This window comes from Tupaia chinensis, unplaced genomic scaffold (genome assembly GCF_000334495.1).
Source record: "Tupaia chinensis unplaced genomic scaffold, TupChi_1.0 Scaffold000688_1, whole genome shotgun sequence".
Taxonomy (NCBI): domain Eukaryota; kingdom Metazoa; phylum Chordata; class Mammalia; order Scandentia; family Tupaiidae; genus Tupaia; species Tupaia belangeri.
Window position 1 is genome coordinate 863000 of NW_006160211.1, and position 25417 is coordinate 888416.

The window sequence follows — 25417 nt, forward strand, 5'->3', positions numbered from 1 at the left end:
ACATCTTCTATTTCGCTTAAACTTTCAAAAATTTAAAGGAACATCACAGGTCAGCCAGTGGCATGGTGGTTGAAACAACTGGATCCCACACAGCTAACTGTGCAGTTCAAGTCCTGGGCCCAGTGGCTTCAGAAACACACCAGGTCTGTGTGGAGGCATGCCCAAAAATCCCGAGGGAGAATGGAGAAGGGATTGCATTGCAGCTATTCCTGTCTGGGAGTACTGTCTCATTTTTACTCTCTCCAGCAAGCACACATGCACTTTGCAACTTTTTTTTTAAAAAACAAAAACCCTATATCAAAATTTTATCAAAGAAAAAAGAATCTCATGACTTATCTGTGAGCTATATTATACTATTTTTACCAGATCATCCTAATGCCCGATTGATTACCTTTTGTCCTCGTTTCATTGGCTGCAGAGCTGGAACATTTTTGCTTGTGTTCTGAGGAGCTTCAATGTGTACAGCACTTTCTTTTTCTTTGTCTTTTCCCTCTGTCACTTCTAAATCCCCTGGGTCATTTGGAAATTTTTTCTTCTTCATTTCCCTAAACATAAATGAAAGGCAAACAGCTAATACTTACATTTCAAATTCTGGCCCAGTAACAGTGCTACACCCTAAGATGCTAAGTGCTACAGACTGGGTTGGCATGGGAAACCCCGGTTTGATTCCTGGTCCAGTCTAAAGACCAGGTGTGGTGGTGTGCACCTATAATCCCAGTGACTTGGGAGTCTGAAAGAGGAGGCTCAAGACTCAAGACCAGCCTAAGCAACACAGCAAGACCCTGCCTGAAATAGCCTAGTGTATATGTGCTTGTGGTCCCGCACACTTGGGAGGCTGAGGTAGGAGGACATATTATCTTAGAACTGGGGAGCAGCAGATGGCATAATGGTTATATTGTTGGACTCCCACATGGCCGACCATGGTTTAAGTCCCGGACCTGGCACCTTGAAACTCACATCCAGTACATGTGCCTCTATGCCAAAAATCCTGAGAGGAAACTGGAGAAGGGCTTGTGGTATGGCCATTCCCTTTAGGGGGTGATTTCTTGCTTTTTGTCTCTCTCTGTCTGTCTGGCGAGTGCATGTGCCCTATAACAAAAATCTTTCTTACAAGAAAAGAGAAAAAAATGAATAAAAGAAAAAGAAAATGAAGTTCTTAGTGCTCTAAAAAAAGATCTGAAGAGAAACGTATAAAAGTTCATAGTTTCAGGCCGGCAGGTTAAGGTTAAGACACTGGACTCCCACATGGCCAACCACAGTTTGAGTCCTGGGCCTGGTGGTTTAGTTTCTCCTTTTCCCTTTCTCTCACTCTGTCTCTCTCTGATCACATTAAAAAATAATAACAACAAATAAATAAGTAAATAAATCTAAAGAAAAAAAGTTTGCTTCTGTCTGATAATTAATAGGCTGCAATATTACACAAGGACTGTCAAATCAGCACACAGGAAAAAGCTAAACTTTTTTTTTTTTTTGGAGAGATTTTCACTGTAGGGTACGTGCGCTCGCCAGACAGACAGAGAGAGACATAGAGACAGAAAGCGAGAAATCACCCCCCAGGGGGGATGGTCACGCTGCAATCCCTTCTCCTCCATTCTCCTCTCGGGATCTTGGGCACGCACGCACACGCGCCCGGCGTGAGTTTTAAGCCACCGGGTCCGGGACGTGAACCACGGTCGACTACATGGGAGTCCAGCGACATAGCCATTACGCTAACTGCTGGTCCCCTAAACTTTTTTTTTTTAAATCTTCCATGGACTTATATCATCTTTCTGTCACCTAGGCTCAATGCACTATTACTCCTGACTTACTCTTACTGGTTACATTCAGTACCTGAATACCTTGAGGCCAGGCACTGGGATTTGTATTCTGTATAACGTGGCTTTGTCAAATCTAAACATCTGTTGATTGGTTAGCTGAATAAATAAATGAATTTCTAAAAATATGAAGATTGGGGACAGCAGGTGGTGCGGTGGTTAAGGTGCTGGACAGTTCATGTCACACGGCTGACCATGGTTCGAGTCCTGGACCTGGTGGCTTGCTTTCTCACTTTCTCTCTATCTCTGTGTATGTGTCTCTCTTTAGTCAAATTAAAATAAATGAATGAATAAATAAAATTTAAAAAAAATTAAGATTAAGGAGGAATGGGAAATTGGGGCCAGCAGTTGGTGTGGTGGTTAAAGCCACTGGATTCCCATATGGCCTATAGCAGTTCAAGTGCTGGACCTGGCTTTCTCACTTTTCCGCCCTCTCTCTCTCTCCCTGTCCCTTTCTGGTCAAATAAAAATAAAAATAAATAAAATTCAGGACCAGAAGTTAGTGTAATGGCTATGTCGCTGGACTCCCATGTAGTTGACCACGGTTTGCGTCCCGGACCTGGTGGCTTAAACTCACGCCAGGCGCGTGTGCATGCGTGCCCAAAAATCCTGAGAGGAGAACGGAGGAGAAGGGATTGTGGCATGGCCATCCCCCCGGGGGGGTGATTTCTCGCTTTCTGTCTCTCTGTCTCTGTCTGTTTGGCAAGCACACGTGCCCTATAGCAAAAACCTCTCCAAAAGTAAATAAATTAATAAATAAATAAAATTCAATAAAATAATTCTTTTTTAAAAACAGGAATGGGAAATTCTATTATCATAATATTTTCTTTCTATTCCCAATGCTACTCCCCTAGTCCATGTTCTTCCCACTCAGGCTTCTGGTGTGTCCCCATGATCTGTTTAACCTAAACTTCTAGACTGACCTTCCTTAGTTGTTTGCTTACGTCACATTCCTATTCAAAAATGTTCCAAAAGTTCTCTTCATATCATCTTCAAGATAAAGTTCAAAATACTTATCCTAAATTCTCCGCTTTTGGTCCAAATTCACTTCACCAATCTGCCATTTCACTAGTTCATGAACGTGAACCTTCTCCTTTGACCTCAGTCTAGTCATCATTATTCCCACGCCCCTTTCCCTTTTACTAATGCTAATTCCTTCAAGTCTCTCTGTTGCTTATTTTAATTAAGTTAAGTGCAATTGTATCTTCAAGGTTTACTTCTTGGTATTACCAAAACATCTGAATTCAGAGCAATCACTCTCTCACAAACTCCTATATCATTTCCAGACAATATTTACACATTTATGACCATGTCCTGAGTCCAGAGCTCAAAAAAGCTTCTTGAAAGCATGAACTTGTTTTACCTCTGTGTATACTCAGTCTTCAGCATACTGGCATGTACTCAGAGTTCTCTGTAATGGTTTATCTTGCTCAAACAAGAAGACTATTGCCCATGCCAGCTTGGGGACTCTTCCCACAGTGCTTCACTAGCCTGTCTTCCCCACCCTGCAGCTGCTGTCTTCTTCCTCCTGCCCCTTTCTCTTCACCTCCTGAGGCTGTTCAGGAAAAAGGCGAGTCTTCTGTCTTTGGTAAAACTTCATAATTAATTTCAAGTACTCCTACCTCTTCCTGACAATATTCCCCTAGAACAAGCTTGTCTATTTAATACATTGCAGTCATTATTGTAGACATAATGTAATAAAGGGTCTGTCTTACTATTTGATCTATCTTGCTGATTATAGTGACAGGACCCTAAAACGGAACAAAACAAAAAAAGCTAAATATTAAAAACTAAAGAGCTATGCTAATCTTGGTAATTTTAATAATAAAGAAGTCTTCAAAACTACCAAATGATCTTTGGTAGCTGAGCTGTCAATTAAAAAGAAACCAACTTTTTCAGTTAGGTAACATAAATGTTTACCTTCTTTCCTTGGCTGATAAATGTCTCCGGCTCTGTAATTTATTGTCACCCTATTAAAACAAAAAAACAAGCAAATGATAACATCACTACTATTAAATAAAAAAGTAAAAGCACAAGGTAGAAAATTATCCTATTCATTGAGAAGATGATGATCTTTGTCAAAATTTGAAAATAGCTTACCAAATCAGAAAATTCCTCTTTTGAAGCCAGTTTCTGAAGGGATCTATAAAAACAAACAGAAAGAAGAATGTACTAGCCTAGCCTAAAGAGACATTAATTTACGAAGTCTCAAAAACATTCTCACATCATACTCTTTTTTGTTTAGATTTTTGCCATAGGGTGTGTGTGCTCATCAGAGAGAGAAAGAGAAAGAGAGAGAGAGAGAAACAGACAGAGAGAGAGAGAGAATTAGACAGACAGAAAGAAAGAGAGAAATCACCCCCGCTCCATCCCAGGGGAATAGCCACAATCCTGTCTCTTCCACTGTCCTCTGGGGATTTTGGCTATGCATAGGCATGCGCCCGGCATAATTTTCAAGCTACTGGTCCTGGACTTGAACTGCAGTCATACAGGTATGTGGGAGTCCAGCACCTTAACCACCATGACACCTGCTGGCCCTCATATATATTCTTAAATAGTTGACATGTATTGAAAACTCACAATGTGCCAGGTGCTCTGTATTATACACATAAAAGAGTCACTGAAAACCCTATGAAAGGGATACCATTCTATTTTCATCATGAAGGAAACTGAAGCTTAGACACAGAGTAAACTACCTGGGGACACACCCTAAGTCTCAATTCAGGTTTGACTCTTAAGCCACTCTTTAAACTTTATTTATTTATTTATTTATTTTTAATTTGACCAGAGAGGGACAGAGTGAGTGAGTGAGTGAGAGAGAGAAAGTAAAAAGGAAGCTGTCAGGTCTGGGACTCAAACAGCAGTCAGCCATGTGGGAGTCCTATACCCTTAACCACTACCATCACTTACCAGGCCCCTAAGCTGTTCTTAATTACTCCAATAATAATGCTTTTTTTAAAAAGAGGTTTTTGTTATAGGGCATGTGCGCTCACCAGAGAAACAGAGAGACAGAAAGCAAAGAACCACCCACTAGGGGGATGGCCATGACACAACCCTTTCTCCTCCAGTCTCCTCTCGGGATCTTGGGCATACACGCACACATGCCTGGCATGAAGTATAAACCGCTGGGTCTGGGATTCAAACCATGGTCAACCATATGGGAGTCCAGTGATGTAACCATTATGCTATCTGCTGGTTCCAATAATGCTTTTATAACTACAGAATGTTCACTTGGTGACCAGTAAAGTATTAAAGACTAAAACAGCTTTTTTAATTTTAATTGAATTCCCTTTGCTATTAGCTTTTATAACCATTTACTTATGTCTATTTTGACCTAGTTCGGCCACTTTTATATTTACTGTATTTTTTTAGCCTGGTCCTCAGAACTATCCAGTCAAATGGTGAAGGAAAAAAAAAAGACAATAGAGGGTAAAAGTATGAAGTCGATCTTGGTATTATCTTTGTAAGGGCTAGATCACCATTCTTAGTTATAAGGGAAAATTTAAACTTATGCTTTTTAATAACCTTTGGGATTGAAGGTGGGACAAGTCAATGGTAGTATCAGGATAAGTTAGTGTCTCTTCCCCTTCCTCATTCATTTCACCAACAGGCTCCTGATCTTTTAGAACCTCTTCAGACTCTCCATCTTCAGAGCTTTCTTCATTTAGTTCAGCTGTACCACTCTGAACAGTAATAGCCTCTTGGTCAACCTGGGTCACAAATTCTACTTCTACAGGAATTTCATGTAATTCTTCTTTATCTTCTTCACTGCTAGTGTCACCTCCATCTGTAAAATGGTCATAATAGTCACTTTAGAACTACCAACAAAGCTCGGTGATTTTCTTAAAAAAGTACATTTAAAAAATTCCATTGACTCTGTTTCTCCAATAGATCACCAGAAAAATGCCTCATCATCCTCAGAGGGTACTCTGATTTAGACAAAAGAATAATCTGTAATATGAAAGACTAATGATCTCCATGATCCTTTACCACAATGAATTGTTCTGCGTCGCCAGTTATTTCTAACAGTAAAAACCTTAACTTACCTTTGTTGGGTATTTCCAAAAAGCAATTCAATAAAATCAGTTGTATAAGTTCTGTTGCTTTTTATTATCATTTATACATGAAACCATGTTACTAGTTGTACATAGCACATACCAGGTGCTCATGCTTTTGCAAAAAAAGAATACTGTTTAATAATAGTGAGTCTAGTTGCATTCAACTAGAAAATGTGATGCTACTACCTATCTGGCAAGGCTGGTTGTGAGAATAAGATGAATCAGATTGAAAACAAACAAAAAGTAAATATAGAATTCATACAGTGCCAGGAACATGGTAAATATCATTAGAATCTTGTAGCACAACAGTAGTTGTAAATGAAACAATTTAATATTCCTAAAAAGGAATGACCCAAGGAGAGAATTGCAGGAGTAGGCTAGAGGGCATATTTTACCTGATTCCCTTAGGTAGGTAAGTAAACTTATTCTAGCAACCACAGTTGCTCTCTACTTTAAGCACATATATTAGTAAATCAAACCAAATTTTCATGTGAGAAATTATAAATTCATCTTCCTATCACTTCTAATTCTTAAAGAATTATTTATTTCCATTTGTTGTTATTATTATTTTTTAATTTGACCAGAGAGAGAGAGAAAGGGAGAAAGCAAGCCACCAGGGTCTGAGACTAGAAATGCGGTCACTGTGTGAGAATCCAGTGCCTTTAACCACCACACCACCTGCAGGCCCTCACTTCTAATTCTTAAGCCCCAACACAATTGTTAATTCATATATTCCAGTTAAAGTGCAAAAGGTTTTTGTTCCTTATTCATAATAAATGCATGCATGTGTACTTGGAAGTGACAGAGGGAAGGATCAAGCAAGTGAGAAAGAGAGGGGAGCACCCTGTACTGGGTCTGGTTATGCCCAAATCCCCTTTTTCCCACAGTAGGATCTTGGGTGCTTGCACATGGGCCTAGCATGTTTCAGGCGAGTATGCCAGGGACTCAAACTATGGTCACATGTGGAATCTAGCTTCTCTTGAGCAGTGCATTATGACTGTGCTATAGAGTCAGCCCAAATCAAACACTTTTTAATTACTACAATAAGTATATTTAACATCTCTAAAGCCAAAATTCGGTAGAATTGATAGCAAGTATTTTTTTGAACTTCAACTATCCCAAAAGAGAAATCATTTTCTAAGAATCAGAAGTGAAATAAGATAATAAAAAAAAAAACACAAGCTAATTTATTAAAATCTGTAAATTACCTAGTTGTTCCATTTCTTCTGACATGAGTTCACTTGTGCAACTCGCCAGTGTCTCCATGTCTTCATCTTGTACTCTGACTTTTCTTTCACCCCGATGCCTCCAAACACAAGACTCGTCTACCTACAGAAACAGTTCTTTTTCATTCGTGGAATTTCAGATAAGGCTAATGAAAATCAGAATAAAAAATAACCAAGAAGATGAAGAATACCTTAAAGAGGAAGCTAAAACCCATCATTAGATATGAGGGAGGAAGGAAATTCTTTTTTCCTACAAAAGATAATGTACATTAATGTTTTAAAATGTTTTTCCTTTTTAGTTACAAAATGCTCAACATCAATAATCATATTAATTTTAAAATTTTTTTTGGAGATATTTTTGCTACAGGGCACATGTGCTAGAGAGAGAGAGAGAGTTGGAGAGAAAGTGAAAAATCACTCCCCATGAGGGATGGGCACACCACAATCCCTTCTCCATTCTCATCTTGGGATTTCGGGCACACACGCACATGTACCCAGCATGTTTCAGGTTGCTGGGTCCGGGACATGAACGACTGTTGGCCATGTGGGAGTTCACTGCCTTAACCACCACTTTGTTTTTCACTGTCATGAAAACCTTTTCCTATGTACAGAATTTGGCATATTAACTGTAGGAACAGTACTAAGAAAAAATATGCATGCTTGCTCTTTTCTTTTGAGTTAGTTAGATCCTGAATAATGTATTTTTTAGAAAAAAGGTCAGGCTATACTTTCTCACCTATAAAACTAAACTCTGTGTCTATATATTCTCATTAATAAAAACAGCTATGAAGGTGACATAACAAATGCTAAATTTGTCAAACTAAGACAAAAACTTCCTTATCTCATAACAAAGTCCATGTAAGAAATGAGAATAATTTCTGTTCAGAATATTGTAGATGGTCCTCAATCCTATGTACATAATCCACTGACAAGTTGAGATACTTTTTATGTCAACATTACCTCTTATCATGAAGCTTCCTGTTGTCAAATATTCTCCAGTTGGTGCTGTTTTAGACACCTGAGGAACACAATAATAGTTATGAGCTTAAGAAATACCAGGAGTGTTTTTTCCCACTCAGGAGATAAAAAGAGATTCAGAAAAACAGCACCGTGTCCCGAAAAGTTCGTAATTTAGCAAAAATTCTCAATACTGCAAGAAAGCTATACTTCTTTTTACAGTAACAAAGAGATAAATGATGAGGGATCCATTATATCTAATTTTCAAATGTCATAGATGAGAACCAGAATTAATCCATTAATTTCTACCAGTGTTGAGATGTAATGGAAAATGTAAGCATAGTTTAATAAGTGTATCATACAACTTTGTTTACTAAAATAAGGCTATATTTATTAATTTTTTTTTGGTATACTTTTTTGGTAATAAAATAACCCTTTACTTTAGGAAATAATGATGGTAGATTTTAAAAAATATATCCTAGATTGGCAAAGTAGAAAGTAAACAAGCTTATTGTAAAATTAAAAAAGAAAAACATATCTGTGAAATACCAAAATCTGACAGTATCTTTTTAACTTTTTAATTGCCAGAGGGCACATATGCAAGAAAGAGAGAGAGAAAATGAGCGAATGTGAGCAACCCCCAATAGTGTGTGGTCATGCCACTATCCTTTTTTCTCCGTTTCTTCGTCCCTCTGGGATCTGAGACACACATGCACATGTGCCCATCATGTGTCTCAAGCAACTGGGGCTGAGATTCAAGCCACGGTCAGCCATGTAGGACCTAACTTCCTACGCACAGTGCTTAACCCTGATACAAGGCTGGCCATAGAGTACCTTTATTAGTTTATTACTTTATTACTAGGTTGTCTGAAAAGTTATAATGTATTTTTTCTATGCAAAAATGCATCATGACTTTTCCTACAACCCAACTGTTACTCAAACACTGAGGAATGGGTTGGCCTATAAGCTAGGGGAGTTGGATTTCAATGACTGACTGCTGTTTGAATCCTGCCCCTAGCAGCTTGAAAAACATGCCAGGCCATGTGCATGAATACCCCAAATCCTGACAGGGTGGAGAAATGGAGAAGGGCCTGCAGCGTGACAAGACCTCAAGGGGTGCTTTCTTCCTTTCTCTTTCCTCTCTCTCTCTGATAAGCATTTGTACATGCTGGCAATTAAAAAAAAAAAAAAAGTGAGGGATTAAAAGTGCATTAAATTCGCTATAAAAATTATTTTTTGTAAAAGAAATTAAACCCACAAGAGCTGGCCCATAATGCAGCAGTTAAGCACCATGCATATGGAGCCGGATTCCACATGGCCAACTCCAGTTGGAATCCTGGCCATTTCCGTGGCTTGAAAAACACACTAGACACGTGTGCATGCCTGTTCAAAATCCTGATGGGGTGGTGAAAAAGAGGAGAAGGAATTGCGACATGACCACACCCAATTCAGGGTATTATTTTCCTCTTCCTCCCTCTCTCTGGTGAGTGCTCGTGCCCTCTGGCAAGAAAAAACAAACACATACAATATACCTACCTCTCTGGAACAGTCAGAATTCATAAAATTCCAACAAAGACAAATAGGAGAAAGTCCTTTTAGGTCAGTATGCCAGTCATAACTGGAACACTCTTTATTCCATATAATGGCATAGATCACTATCTTCATTCAGGTTTCTGCTCAAATATTACTTTCCCAGAAAGGACTCACCTGATACTTTATCCAAAATAGTAAGTAGCCTCCATCACTCTCTATCCTCTTCTCTGATTTTTTAAAAAATTGTATACTGCTTCTTAACTGATAACATGTACATAATTTTCTATACCACCAAAGCATAAGCTCTCATAAGGTAAGTACACTTTGCCTTATTCACTTCTGTACCTTCAAAATTTGGTACAGTAGTTCTTAATAAAGAAAAAAGACTCCAGCCCTCATTACCTGATGATGGTACACCCACCAAGCACTAGTGATAACGCGCGCGTCCCAAGCAGCACTGTAGCAAAGTGCCATCGTACCAGCTTCAGTCAGGGTCCGTGGGGGGATGGGTTCTCCTGTAACAACAATGCCTCGATGTTTTAATACCAAAGTATAGACTTTCTATAGAGCAAGACAGGAAAATCACATGCAGCATGACAGACTCAATCATCCTTGTATCTTCGACACTGATACATTATTTCAATACTATATGAAGTCATTGTATTTATTAAAAATGTGTTTATATGGTTAATGACCTATGTAAGCAAAACATGTCAGAGAAGAAACACCCTTTCACTTATATGAATAGTTCTAACTTCACTCCAAGTTAGAGTCAGGCAAGTACACTTCGCCTTATTCACTTCTGTACCCTCAAAATTCGGTATGGTAGTTCATTCGGTACATTTTCATCATCCCCAAGCAACCCTGTACTCATTAGCCATCACCCCATCTTCCACTCCACACCCAGCCTCTGGCAATCTCTAGTCTGCTTTCTGTTTGTATGGATGTGCCTATTTTAGACATTTCATATGAAATGAATCATAAATGGCTTTTTTTCCTTTCACTTAGCAAAATATTTTCAAGGTTCATCCTTGTTAGAGCGCATTTAAATACGTGATTTGTTTTAAAGTAATTATTTTATTGTTATTATTTTTAAGAGCTTTGTTTTTTGCTATAGGGTGTGTGCACTTGCCAAAGAGACAGAAAGCGAGAAATGATTCCCTAGGGGGATGGCCATGCTGTGACCCCTTCTCCTCTAGTCTCCTCTTGGGATTTTGGGCATGCACACACATGCACCCAGTGCGAGTTTCGAGTCATCGGGTCCAGGACTCAAACCACAGTCAGTCATATGGGAGTCCAGTGACATAACCATCACCATCACGCCATCTACTGCTCCCTTATCATTCTTTTTTAATCTTGCTACAGGGTACATGTGCTCGCCAGAGAGAGACAGACAGACAGACAGAAATAGAAAAAAAGCAAGCCACCAGGTCTGAGACTCAAACCACAGTTGGAGTCTGGGCCTCAACCACACCACCTGCCAGCCCCATTTCATTTGTTTTTAAGTGTGAATAATATTTCATTATATATAGAGACCAAATTTTGTTGATTTATTTATCAAGTGATGGACATATGAGCTTTATCCACTTCTTGATTATAAATAATATTGCTATAGATATTTGCAAATAAGTTTATGTGATGTGTCTACAACTATCTCGGGTAATACACACTTAGGAGTAGAACTACTAGGTCATGGCAATGTTTTTTGGTTTTTAGATATTTTTTTTTTTTAGTTTTGCTATAGGGTACATGTACTCACTAGATTGAGAGAGAGAGAGAGAGAAAGAGAGAGGGAGGGAGAGGGAGAGAGAGGGAGAGAGATAGAGAGAGAGAGAGAGAGAGAGATCACTCCCAAGGGGAATGACCATGCTGTAATTCCTTCTCTTCTATTCTCCTGTTAGGATTTTGAGCACGCATACATACGTGCCCAGAGAATTTTTAAAGCCTGCAGGTCGGGAACTTGAACCATGCAGTTGACCATGTGGGATCCAGCCACTTTGACTTCCATGCCACCTACTGGCCCCTCAACAATGTTTTTGAAGAAACCATTTTTCACAGTAGCTCCATCATTTTCCATTCCCACTGACAAAGTATGGGGGTTCTAATTTCTCCATATCCTTACCAACACTTTGTTACTGTCCATTTTTAAATAATCATTCTAGTGGATGTGATCTTACTCTCATTTTTATTTCTTTTTTTAAAGACAAGGCCTTGCTATATTGGATAGGCTGGCTTTAAACTCAAGACTCTCTTGCCTCAGCCTCCCAAGTAGTTGGGATTATAAGCACATGCCACTGCCTAGCATGATTTGGTTTTTGATTTTCATTTCCCTAATGACTAATGATGCTGAGTGTTTGTCTACTCTCTTTTGCTAATAACTGAACACCCAAGTCTAGGTAATTCATAAAGGATAGGGGTTTATTTGAGTTATATTCTCTTTTCGCTTTTTTTTTAAAGTTATTTAATTAATTTTATTCATTCATTCATTTATTTTAATTTGACCAGAGAGAGACACAGAAAGAGAAAGAGAGGGAAAGTGAGAAAGCAAGCCACTGGGTCCAGGACTCAAACCATGGTCAGTCAAGTGGGAGTGTCTCGTACATTAACCACCATGCCACCTACTGGTCCACTATTTTTCTTTTTTCCTAGTTCTTAGGGTTCAAAGTTATTGATTTGAGATCTTTTTTTCTTTTTTATTGTAGGTTTTTACGACTATAAAATTTGTCTCCAAGCACTGTTTTAGTTACAGCTCCCAAGTTTCGGTTTCTCATATTGTGTTTTCATTTCATTCATCTCAAAGTATTCTCTGGTACCCTTTGTAATTTCCTCCTTGAGTCTCTGGTTATTTATAAGTGTGATATTTAATTTCCATGCATTTGTGAATTTGTCAGGGGATGTTCTGTGCATACTTAAGAAGAATGAATATATTACTGCTGTTAAATGACATATTCTAGAGATGCCTGTTAGATATGATTAGTTTATGATGTTGTTTGAATCTTCTATTTCCTTGTTAATTCTCTGTCTTCTTGCATGAAATCTCCAACTCTTATTGTAGAATACTTTATTTTTTGTTCTTCAATTCTGTCAAGTTTTGCTTCTTGTATTCTAGGGCTCTGATGTCAAATATGTCTACATTCATAACTGTTATATCTTCTTGACTGACTGAACCTTTTATCACTATATCCATACCTCTACTGGCTTTTTCTTATAGTTAAGAAAACATTCTTTTAAATAATTGTTTAATTTTATTTATCATTTTTATTTTTTAATTTGACCAGAGAGAGACAGAGAGAAAAGGAAAGTGAGAAAGTAAGCCTCCAGGTCTGGGACTTGAACCACAGTCAGCCACATGGGAACCTAGTGTCCCAACCGCTAAGTCACCTGCTGGCCCCAAATTAAAAATATTTTAAGAAAAGGAACTAAAATTCGGAATAACAGAAATACATTACCTGTTGGATTTTTAATTACACAGCTAGTGGCTCCGTGAAGGTCAGCATGTACATAAATGTCTCCTTAAACAATGACAAATAACATATGGTACTTTAAGTCCTTTTTCTAAATGTGAAAAACAGTTACAAATTTTAGCACTGAAAAATTAAGCTTTTAAAATTTCAACCTACAATGACTTTGGGAACTTAAAGCTACTTTATTAATGTAGTAGAGGATTACAAGTCTAACACTACAGATTAGCTCAGCTATACTTGGAGAATATTAGGAATATTCACTTAAAATAAAAATTAGTTATTAAAACACATGTTCTACAAACTATAAACCATTAAACATCAAATCTTTCTACTCATTAAATTTGTCAAAGATAAGAGTATAAGGTGAAAATCAATGCCTAATATTAAAATAACTGATTCAATCATTTAAGAAAACATTGTTTAGAATTTTAATCTTACCTACCTGGTGTCAGGTATCTTTTCACAATTATTTCATTCTGTTGCTGATCTCGTCCACCTATAATTAGATAGTTCTCTGAGCTAATGAACCACAGAAATTTCTCAAACCTACCAAATTGAAAGAAAAAAAGTAAACATTTCTTTTTCTTTCAGCTGCTTCAGTTTATCCTTTTCACAAACAAAACAGAAGGCTATCCTGTCTGTGTTGGTTAAGAAAATGTGATGGGGATGAAGGGGATTAAGAAATCACTCGCCGAAGGGATGGCCACACAGCAATTAATTCACTTCTCCATTCTCCTTTTGGGATTTTGAGCATACCAAGCATCACCCTGGTTGTGTTCTTCAAGCTGCTGGGTCTGGGACGAATTGCACAGTCGGCCTTATGGGATACAGCCACCTTAACAACCACAACACTGGCTGGCCCTAGATAGCACTTTTCTTAAAAGAGATTTTCGCTACAGGATATGTACAGTCACTAGGGAGATAGGGGGACAGAAAGCAAGAAGTCACGCCCCCAAGGGGATGGCTATGCCACAATCCTTTTTCTTCCATTCTCCTCTTGGGATTTTGGGCACGTGCACATGCACATGCATGCCACAGGGTCCAGGACTTGAACCGTAGTTAACTATGTGAGAATCCAGCGATGTAACCATTATGCCATCTGCTGTTCCCTAGACAGACTTCTTAAATTCAAAGATAACTTGTAACAATGAATTATACAAAGCAAAAATATAAAATATCACATGATCCCTAGGTTTAACTTTCCTTCAGTGGGGCACGAGATGGGATTTGAACCATTGTTAAGAAAGAGAAGTTGGGGACCAGCAGTTAGCGTAATGGCTATGTCGCTGGACTCCCACATAGTCAACTGCAGTTCACGTCCTGGACCCGGTGGCTTAAATCTCACACCAGGCGCGTATGCGTGCATGCCCAAGATCCCGAGAGGAGAATGGAGGAGAAGGGATTGTGGCATGGCCATCCCCCCTGAGGGGTGATTTCTCACTTTCTGTCTCTCTGTCTCTCTCTGTCTGTCTGGCGAGTGCACGTGCCCTATAGTAAAAACCTCTAAAAAAAAAAAAAAAGTTGGACCACCTCCATGATAGAATAGGAATGAGCTACTTAAAAGCTGGATCCTGGGCCAGTCCTGTAGTATGGTGATTAAGGAAACTGGATCTAACATGATCAACTATGATTCAAATCCCTAACCTGGTGGCTTGAAAAATAATGCAGGGTATATATGCCTACATGCCCCAAATCCGAACATGGGAAGTAGGTATGGAGGAAAGGGAATTGCAATATGACCACACCTCACTGGGGGTGCTCTCTGTTTCACATAAGCACATGTACCCTCTGACACATCAAAAAAAGCAAAGCAAAAACAAAGCAAGATCCCATATGGCAACCACAGTTCAAATCCCCAGTCCAGTTAGCCTGAAACATGACTTCTTTTAGCCCTATACTGCCAGTATCAGGGTACTGGGTATCAACAGCAGGAAGATAACCATTGACAGGAGGCAGATACTGCTTTCGTATGTAGATGCTTTTCAACAGTCCTGCTGGAGTAGCTTAGGAAGCTCATTTCTGCATGGATCTAAAAGCCACACCATGTTTTCTCAGATTGCCACTCTCCACACCGGACAAGTGTGTAAGTGCCCAAGATCTTTTGAGGATCAGAGGAAGATCATGACATGGCCAGTTCCTATGAAGAGGGCTCATATATCTTTCTCTCAGTTTCATGTGTGTACACATATGCTCTATTGTGAATAAAGAAAAAAATTTTGTTTTCAAGCTGTCAGGTCCATGACTTGAACTACACAGCCTGCCACTTGGGATCCACCGACCATAACCATCACACAACCAGCAAGTTTCTATTCCCAGGTTTTCCTGTTTGTTTGTTTTAAAATTTTAAAAAAGAGGGGCCAGCAGGTGGCATGGTGGTTAAAGGCGCTGGATTCACACATGGTTGACCACGGTTTTAGTCCCAGACCTTGAGCCCTGCTTTCCCTTTCTTTCTCTCTCTCTCTCTCTCTGGTCAAATTTAAATAAATAAATAATTCTTTTAAAAAATTTGTTTTTTAAAGAAAAAAAGTTGTTTTCTCATTCTGTCTTCAATTAATTGACATGATCAATGTTTACATATATGATATTCTTTTCTTTTTTTTTGAGAGAGAGAGAGATTTTTGCTATTAGGGTATATTATGTTCAACAGAGAGACAGAGAGAGACAGAAAGCGAGAAATCACCCCCCTTCTCGATTGTGGTGTGGGGGCTGGCCACTCCGCAATCCCTTCTTCACCATTCTTCTCTTGGGATTTTGGGAACCCATGAACATGAGCCTGGCAAAAGTTTCAAGCCTCTGGGTCTAGGACTCGAACAGTGGTTGGCCATGTGGGAGTCCAGCAACCTAACCATTCATCTGCTGGTCCCAAATATATGACATTCTTTACACAAAAGATCAAAAATTTCCTTTGAAAAGATAAGTTTATAAATTTTATAAAGAGACGGAGTAACTTGGGTTTTCATGATTAATACTTAATATCTGGATACAAAGAATAGAGTGTGTATTTTTATGACATTTAGGAAACATGCAATACAAATAAACATAAATATTTGCTATATTAGGGACCAGCAGATGGTATAATACTTAGGTCGCTGGACTCCCACGTAGTCAATCGTAGTTTGAGTCCTAGACTTGGTGGCTTAAAACTCACATTGGGCAAGTGTGCACATGTGCCCAAGATCCCAAGAGGAGAACGAAGGAGAAGAGACTGTGGTATGGCCATTCTCCTTGGGGGGGTGAAAGCTAGCTTTCTGTCTCTATTTCTCTTTGTCTCTCCAGCGAGCACAAGTGCTCTATAGCAAAAAAACTCTACAAGACATGAGATATTTGCTATATTATGTAAGATTACAAAGAAACTCTTCTGTGTGACTTAATCTGTCTGTAGTTTAAGAACTTCTGATTAAAGATGACAAATCAAGCAGAGTCATTAAACTAAACTCCTTTATACTTAACAAAATATAATAGCAAAAGGGTTCCATTACTTCTTCTGTCTTTCCTTTCTTCTTTCCTCTTTTCCTCCTTCCTCCCCCCTCCTTCCTTCCTTCATTTCTTTTAGTTTTTTGCAGTAGGGCACACGTACTCACCAGAGACACAGAGAGAGAGGGGAAGTGAGAAATGCCTCCCTCAGGGAATGACCACACCCCAATGCCTTCTCCTCCATTCTACTTGGGGGATTTGGGTCATGTACACACATGTGCCAGCGTGTTTTCTAAGCTGCTGGGTCCATAACTTGAACTACAGAGTCGCCATGTGGAATCCAAAGCCTTAACTACCCTCCCACCTCCTGGTCCTCTTAACTACTTTGTAATCTTTTTTCTTTTTAACTTTGTTCTAAGGCACATATGCTCACTGGAGAGAGACAAGAGAGAGAAGGAAAGAGAAATCACCTCAGGGCGGGGTGGGGGCGATGGTCACACCATAGTACTTTCTCTTCCATTCTCCTCTTGGGATTTTGGGCACATGGGTACATGTGCCTACCGTGTTTTTCAAATCATCAGGTCTGGACTTGAACTGCGCAGTCGGCCATATGGAATCTAGCTGCCTTAACCTGTGCACCACCTACTGGCCCTGATTTTTAATTTGGTGGCAATATTTATAGTTCAAACGTTTTAATTCTTTTTTCTTTTTGGAGAGATTTTGGCTATAGGGCGCGTGCGCTCGCCAGACAGACAGAGAGAGACATAGAGACAGAAAGCGAGAAATCACCCCCCGGGGGGATGGTCATGCGCAATCCCTTCTCCTCCATTCTCCTCTCGGGATCTTGGGCACGCACGCACGCACACACATGCGCCCAGCGTGAGTTTTAAGCCACCGGGTCCAGGATGCGAACCGCGGTCGACTACGTGGGAGTCCAGCAACATAGCCATTACGCTAACTGCTGGTTCCCCAAACATTTTAATTCTATAAAAAGGTACAGTGAGAGACCGTGCACCCACCTCCAGTCCCCATTCACCAGTACCAAACAGGGACCACTGTAACTGCTTATTGCCCACCTCTCTCCTGAGTCTCCTTATGTCTATAAAACAAAACGTTTACTATAACCTCTCCTTTTCTAGACACAGCAAACACAATATTCTATATACTGACTGCATTTTTTTAAGGATTTTTTTTTTTTGAGAGGTTTTCACTATAGGGTGAACGCGCTCGCCAGACAGAGAGACAAAAAGAAAGAAATCACCCCCCAGGGGGGATGGTCACGACGTAATCCCTTCTCCTCCATTCTCCTCTCGGGATCTTGGGCACGCATGCACACGCGCCTGGGGTGAGTTTTAAGCCATCGGGTCTGAGAGGCGAACTGTGGTCGACTACATGGGAGTCCAGCAACATAGCCATTACGCTAACTGTTGGTTCCCTATACTGACTGCATTTTTCACTTGAAAATATATTTCCCTCACAGTTGAAAAGATGTGCTGGGCAAATAGATGGCATGGCAGCTAAGGCGCTGAATACCACATGGCTGACTTTGCAGTTCGTGGTTTGAGTCCTGAACCTGGCAGCTTCATAGTCATGTTGGCTATGTGTGCATATGTGCCCAAAGCCCCAAGAGGAAACCAGAGGAGAAGGAATTATGGCATGGCCCACCTTCCTGGGGGGTGATTTTCTCTCTCTGGTAAGGGTGCATGCCCTATAGCAAAAAGACTGGGGAAAAATAAAAAAAAACTAAAAAGAAAAGATGTGCTTTAGTTAACCACTTCCCTATTGATAGGAAACATGTCTGTAAAAAGACAAACACACAAGGATAAAAAATATGGGAATAATAAATCATGAAACACTATATAGTTAAGCTGTGACTACAATTAAAATGCTCGTAGTAACGTTAATACTGATTAGTAATCTTAGTAATCTTCCATTTTTAAGTTTCTTTCTTTTATGAGAGTGACAGCCAGAGAGAAAGAGAAATAAAGAGCGAGGGAGACAAGTTCCCTCAATAGGCTCTCACACCATGATCCCTAGTCTTCCCAGCCAGACAGGGTCCTGAGTGCATGCTAGGCACATGCAGGTCAGCCAGGGAGCTGAACCCTGCGACCTTCTGAGAGGGCCCAGCATCACTGGAGCGGTACGTTACTGCTGCCACCTGCTAACCTGAATATCAGTCTTGACAAAACCATGCTTTAGCTCTGTGTGTATGCAATGGAGCACGAGGGGAAAGACAGTGAAATCCTATTCTTCCATAGAAGGAAGTCAACAGTGTACAATTTAAAAACTAGGCAAAGCAATATAAGCATATTATAGCTGTACTGCCTTATCTGCAGGAGATATGTACCAAGACCCCAAGCAGATGCCTGAAACCAGATAGTAGACACCACAGATAGTACCGAACCGATAAATACTATGCTTTTTCAGTATGATAACAGAGATGGCTACTAAGTGACTAACAGAAAAGTAGTATATACAGTGTAGATCTCCTGGAAAAAGACATGACACATCCTGGGTAGGATGGAGTGGGACAACAGGAGATTTCATCACAGTACTCAGAACAGTGAACAATACAAAATTTATGAATTGTTTATTTCTGGAATTTTCCATTTAATATTTTCAGATTGCAGCTGACTGTAGGCAACTGAATCCACACAAAGTAAAATCACAGAGGAGAGGGAGCTACTAAAGTAAGAGAAGCAAAGGTAAATATCAAGAGTTACTTAAAAGAGCAAGAAGTATTTTCCTTGAGAGGGCAGTCAATGGAATACTGAAGAATTACAGGACTACTGTTTTTAGTAACAAGTTTTATAGAACTGCATGATTCTCTAAATAATGTGTATCTGTAATTTTGATAAAAACAAAAAATAAAATTTTAAAAAAGGTAGAATACTTACCAATATACTTTTCTCGCTTTTTGAATAGAAGTAACTGTTTGAACTTCTTTTAAGGTTTGTTTTGTTTTCTTTTCTGCTGATTTGAATGCCTATTTATAAAAATGAGTTTTAAAAATAAGTTGTTAAAAATTTATTTAAGTAATGCCAAAGTAAATGAGCAGCAAGAAAGAGTTTTTAAAAAATCACAAAATGGCATTATCTTCACACACACATAAACATACACACTTAAAAATAATGGGGGACCAGCAGGTGGCATGGTAGTTAGGGCGCTGGACACTCCCACGTGGCCGACTGTGGTTTGAATACTGGACCTGGCGGCTTGCTTTCTCACTGTCCCTCTCTCTCTCTCTGTCTATCTTTCTCAGGTCAAATTAAAATAAATGAATGAATAAATAAAATTAAGTAAATAAATAAGGAAAAAAAAGTAATGAATAGGGCTGGCCCAGTGGCCTAGTGGTTATGGGAAACCAGACCCCACATGGCTAGCCATGGTTTGAATCCCAGCCATGGCATCTTGAAAAACATACCAGGTACATGTACTTACAGGCCCCAAATCCCAATGAGCTAGAGTTGTGAAGGAGAAGGGATTGTGGTGTGACCACGAGCTAGTGGGGATGCTTTCTCTTTATTGAGAGCAGGTGCCCTGTACCAGTTAAAAATAATAATAAAAGGGACCAGCAGTTAGTGTAATAGCTATGTAGCTGGACTCCCATGTAGTTGATCATGGTTCAAATCCCGGACCTGGTGCTTAAACTCACGCCAGGTGCATGTGTGTACGTGCCCAAGATCCTGAGAAGAGATGGAGGAGAAGCGATTGCGGCATGGCCATCCCCCTTGGGGGACGATTTCTCGCTTTCTGTCTCTCTGTCTCTCTCTGTCTTTCTGGCAAGCTAACATGCTCTATAACAATAACCTCTCCAAATAATAATAACACTAAATTTATAAAGAGTTCCTTGGTCATTCACCAGATATTAAGGGCCTATCATGTACCAGGTTCTAGGTCAGTTGCTAGAGATGTAGTAGTAAACAAGATGGACAAAGTCCCAATCCTGACCCATCACACTTAGGTCTAGAAGAGGAGACAACTACTAAGCACAAATTCATCCAAATAAACATGTGGTTAAGAATGTTTGAAAGTATAATGAGGGAACCCAATTTATACTAAATCATGGTCAAAGAAGGTATCTCTGGAAATGCATATAAGTTGAAGCTTGAAGAACTAATGAAGTTATTAGGCAAAGAACAGAATGAATAAGCGCAAAGAAAAGACTAGTGAGAATTAATCACAGGGTAAAATGACAAGAAAAGAGACTGGAGAAGTAAATAGAGGATCAAGTCACGAAAGCCACTCGTTTGACAGTAAAGTGCCTACTCTACTCCAGGCAATATTCTGGGGATTGAGAAACAGCAATCAACAAAATAGACAATGATTCTACTTCCTTTTCTTTTTTTCCTTAGGTTTTTGCCATAGGGTGCATATGCTCACTGGAGAGACACAGAGAAACACAGAGTAAGAAATCACCCCCTAAGGGAATGGCCATGCTGCAATCCCTTCCCCATTTTCCTCTCAGGATTTTGGACATGCACACACACCATATGTGCCCTGTGTGATTTTCAAGCCACCAGGTCTGCGACTGAAACCACGGTCGGCCGTGTGGGAATGCGATGCCTTAACCACCACACAATCTGCTGGCCCTCTTTCTTTTTATTTTATTTTATATTTTTAGTTCTTTGCTATAGGGCTCATGTGGTCACCAGACAGACAAGGAAAGTGAGATATCCCTCCCCAGGGAGAATGGCCATACCACAACCCCTTCTCAGGATTTAGGGCATGTATGCCCACATACTCGGCATGTTTTTCAAGCCACTGGGTGCAGGACTCAAACCAAGCAGTTGGCCATATGGGATCTAGCCACCTTAACCATCATGCCACTGGGTAGCCCCAACCCTATTTTTATACCATCTGCATTCCAGAGGGAAGACAAACACAGACTCTGATTTGGTGCAGGGAGGGTTAAGAAGACAAACAGGGCCTGCAGGTGGTGTGGTATTTAAGGAAATGGATTCCCACCTAGCCAACCATGGTTCAAGCTCTGGACATGGCAGCTTAAAAAAATCACAACAAATAAATAGACAGATAAATAAATAAATAAATATTCATTAAAAAAGAAGAAGAAAGAAAACAAGGCTGAGTAAAGAGAAAGTGATTGAGGATGGTACTATTTTTAGTAAAGGTAGAAAAAAATAACACTTCTGATTAGACTCATTTAGATATGTGAATGAAAGAAGGGATCAAACCATGGAAAGTCAAGGGAAAAGAATTTCAGGTAAGCAGAGAGTAAGTTCAAAGGCCATTAGAAGGCAGCATGTGCCATTATTTCAGGAAGAGCTAAGATCTCAGAGTAGCTGGAAAGCATGTATAAGAGGAAAAATGCAGGTGATAAGGTTGAAAGAGAACAGATCATGTAGGCCCTAAGAGACCAGGAAAAGTACTCTGAGTGGGAAGCAAATGGAATATTTTAAGCAAAGGAGAGAAAGGATGACTTTTTTTATTAAGAGAGATTTTTGCTAAAGGGCGCATGTGCTTACCAGAGAGACAGAGAGAAAAAGTGAGAAATCACTCCCACCCCCCAGGGGAATGGCCATGCCACAGTCCCTTCTTTTCCATTCTCCTTTTGGGATTTGGGGCACACACGGACACACACCCAGTGAGCGTTTCAAGCTGCTGGGTCCAGGACTCAAACTGTGGTTGGTCATGTGGGAGTCTAGTGCCTCAACCATGCCACCTGCCCCAGGACTTCATTTTTAAATTTAAAACAATCACTATGGGGCCAGCAGGTGGTGTGGTTGTTAAGGCGCTGGACTCTCACATGATTGACCACAGTTTGAGTCCTGGAGCTGGAGGCTTGCTTTCTCACTTTCACTCTCTCACTGTCTCTGGTCAAATTAAAAAATAAATAAAATTGAATAAACCAATTCTTTAAAAAACAAAAAAACTACTATGGCTATAATTTAGAGAATAGGCTACAGTGGGGAAAGGACAGAAGGAGAGAGATCCATTAGTAAGCTACATTTGGGGCCAGCCCATGGCACGATGGTTAGGTCAGCAGGATCCCATGTGACTGACGGCACAGGTTAGTCTCAGACCCTGCAGCTTGAGAAATAGGCCATGTGCATGCATGCCCCAAGTCCTGAAAGGAAGGAGATGGAAAGAAGCAATTGCAGCGTGACCATTTTCCATGAGGGGTGCATTCTCACCCCAGGCTCCACTCCCCTTCAACAAAAATTAACCAAATCAACCCCCAAAAACAAAAAAGGAGGTTACTGTTCGGCTGGCTCCATCAAACAGCAGTAATACACTGCTTGAGAAAAGCCAGTTCTTACAGGGCAATCACAGTTCAAATCCCCAGCCTGGTCAGCCTGAAACACACTGGGCACATGCCTAAGAGCCCCAGATCCTATAAGCTGGAGGGTTAGAAGACAGGAGAAAGGGGATCAAGGAGTGACAAGACTCTGTGGAGACTGTTCCTGTCTTAACTCCTGTGTGTGTACACTACCATGAATAAAGACAAAAAGGAAGATAAAAACTACTGGTATAGTCCATAGTAGCACAGGAGCTGCTGATGCACTAGATGTGGTTTATGAGAGAAGAGCACACAGTATCTCCTACATTTTTCACCTGAGCTAAGAGAAAAATGAAGGTGCTATTTATTGAAGTGGGGAAAAAGAGAGGATGAGAAGGTATGGAGACGAAACTAAAAATATTGGCAGTATATACATTTAAAGTAAAATTAAGTTTGAGAGATACTTCCAAATGATACTTCCAACTTTTAAATGGACAAAAGAACCAAGACAATTAAATTAAAGCAGGCAAAATAATTAACATTCACTCATAAGACCACTAAGTACCTTCTCGGCAGCTTCCACGGTCTTTTGTGTTTTCTTAGCAGCATATCTCTTGTGATCGTAATACCTAGAAAAACATGTTTATATTAAATTTTAAGTAAAATCTTTATTCTTTAGTGTTCTATTTGTTTCAAATTTTACAACTTCAAGTACCAAACAGAGCAAATCAGAACATCACATAATGCAAAAAAACAAATTTTTAAAAAAGTATTTCCATCCAAAAGTATATACAAGTAAAGCTACATTTTTATTTATTTAATTATTATTATTTTGTAATTTGCTATAGAACATGTGCACTCACCAGAAAGAGAGAGAGGGCGAGAGAGAGAGAGAACGAGTAAGCAAGCCACCAGGTCAGGGACTTGAACCGTGGTGACCCATGGAGGAGTCCAGCGTCCAGCAGCCTTAACTGCCATGCCACCTACTGGCCCTACTTTTTTTTTTTTAAATATCCTTAATACCTTGATTGATTACAGATAATATTTTACCTAAAATGCATACTTAAATGGCTTACTTTTTGGCATTGGCATATGCTGACAAGCTGAGATCAACATCAACAAGTAACGGCTTATTTTTCTGAGGCTTCTGCAGTTGTTTATTTTTTTGCTTTTTCTTTTTTCCTTTTGGTGGGTCAGTTTCATTTTTTTCAACACTGATATCACCATCAATATCGTCATCTTCCTCCTCTGATAACAAGTATGGATTTCTATTAAAAATATTCAATAGCATTTCACTAACGTCAATGACATCACTTCTTTATTTTCAGTATGTTTCCTCAATGAAATTACAGATGCTTTTCAATACTTAAACACTTTCATTATTTATTTCAAAGTAAATTAAATTTTTCTTTGAGAATTTCTGAATATAAAGAAAAACATTTTCATCAAAGCAGTGAACAATTAAGTAACAAAGACAAGCTTTAACTGCTTAACTTAAGAATCGCGCTTACCTTAGCAGCATTGTAACATGATTTGTTTGCAGTTTTAATTCTTTGATTGCATTTGCAACAGGGTCTCCTTGAGCTTGGGCTTCTTTCACAATCAGTCCAATTTCTGTCCAGTCTATCTGGTTAGCTAAAGCACTTCGAACTACCTGAATGGCTCTGTCAACTATCTGTAGATTCATTTCGATGAGCTCTCCTTTCAGTTTGTCTATTTCCTTAAGAAACAAACAAACATTTATCATAATGTCATGTAAAGTTATCATATTTGAAAAAAAAAATCTGAGAAAGCCAAATACAGTACCTGAGCCTGTTGAAGAGCTTCTAATCTGTTTTCATGATCCTTTCGGACATTATCTAATTTCTTTAATGCTTGTTTTTCCTATTGTTGATAAAACAAATTTTTTTAAAAATTAGATTTCTTCTTCTTTGTGGAGCATTCTCACCTACTTCCTGAAACTCACTACCCCTGACTTCACTTCTGTCCTCTCAGTGTTCTAGCTAAAGTTCCCCACAGTGCACTCTCCGTGTTTCATGCTACACGCTACCTCTCCTGTCCACTTACTCCCTACACAGGAACGTATTTTGATGACGAGTTCCATTATATGTAAGATATGTCCCTAATGACCCTGGCATTCTTTAAAAAGGGCAGAATTCAAGACATTTTTCCTTATGCCATGACAGTAAATTTTGGAGGAGATGAAGTTTTTAAAAAATTTGCTATAGGGCACATGTACTTCTCAGAAACAGACAAGGGGGAGAGAGAAAGTGAGAAAGTAGCCCCTCTCGGAGGGATGATCACACTGCATTCCCTTCACCATTATCTTGGGATTTGGGGCACACGTGCACAAGTGCCTGGTGTGATTTCCAAGCCACCAGGGCCAGGACTTGAGCTGTATCATCGCCATACGGGATCCAGCCACCTGAACTGCCAAACCAACTGGCTGGCCTGGGATGAATTACTGTTTTGTTTTGTTTGTTGTTTTCTTGCTACAGGGGATATGAACTTACCAGAGACAGAAAGAGAGAGAGAGAGAAAGAAATCACCTTCGGAGAGTCGAGCATTCTGAAATCCCTTCTCCTCCATTCACCTCTTCGGATTTGGGGCTCATGCAATCACACATACACACATACACACATACACACATACACACATACACACAAGCAACTTAAAAATTAAACATGTTAAAGATATTTCAGCAAACCCC

At 39.6% G+C, this 25417-nt stretch overlaps 1 protein-coding gene across 1 annotated transcript in view; it reads right to left on the minus strand.

Annotated features, from left to right (window-relative positions):
• The window catches only part of NEMF (nuclear export mediator factor), a 66800-nt gene that overhangs the window by 8382 nt on the left and 33001 nt on the right, over nucleotides 1–25417 (minus strand). The window contains 11 exon segments of the mRNA XM_006160502.3: nucleotides 392–545; nucleotides 3735–3784; nucleotides 3915–3957; nucleotides 5340–5601; nucleotides 7081–7201; nucleotides 7290–7348; nucleotides 8059–8116; nucleotides 9991–10103; nucleotides 13038–13100; nucleotides 13495–13598; nucleotides 19364–19452. Of these exon segments, the coding sequence (XP_006160564.1) occupies nucleotides 392–545; nucleotides 3735–3784; nucleotides 3915–3957; nucleotides 5340–5601; nucleotides 7081–7201; nucleotides 7290–7348; nucleotides 8059–8116; nucleotides 9991–10103; nucleotides 13038–13100; nucleotides 13495–13598; nucleotides 19364–19452 (1116 nt within the window).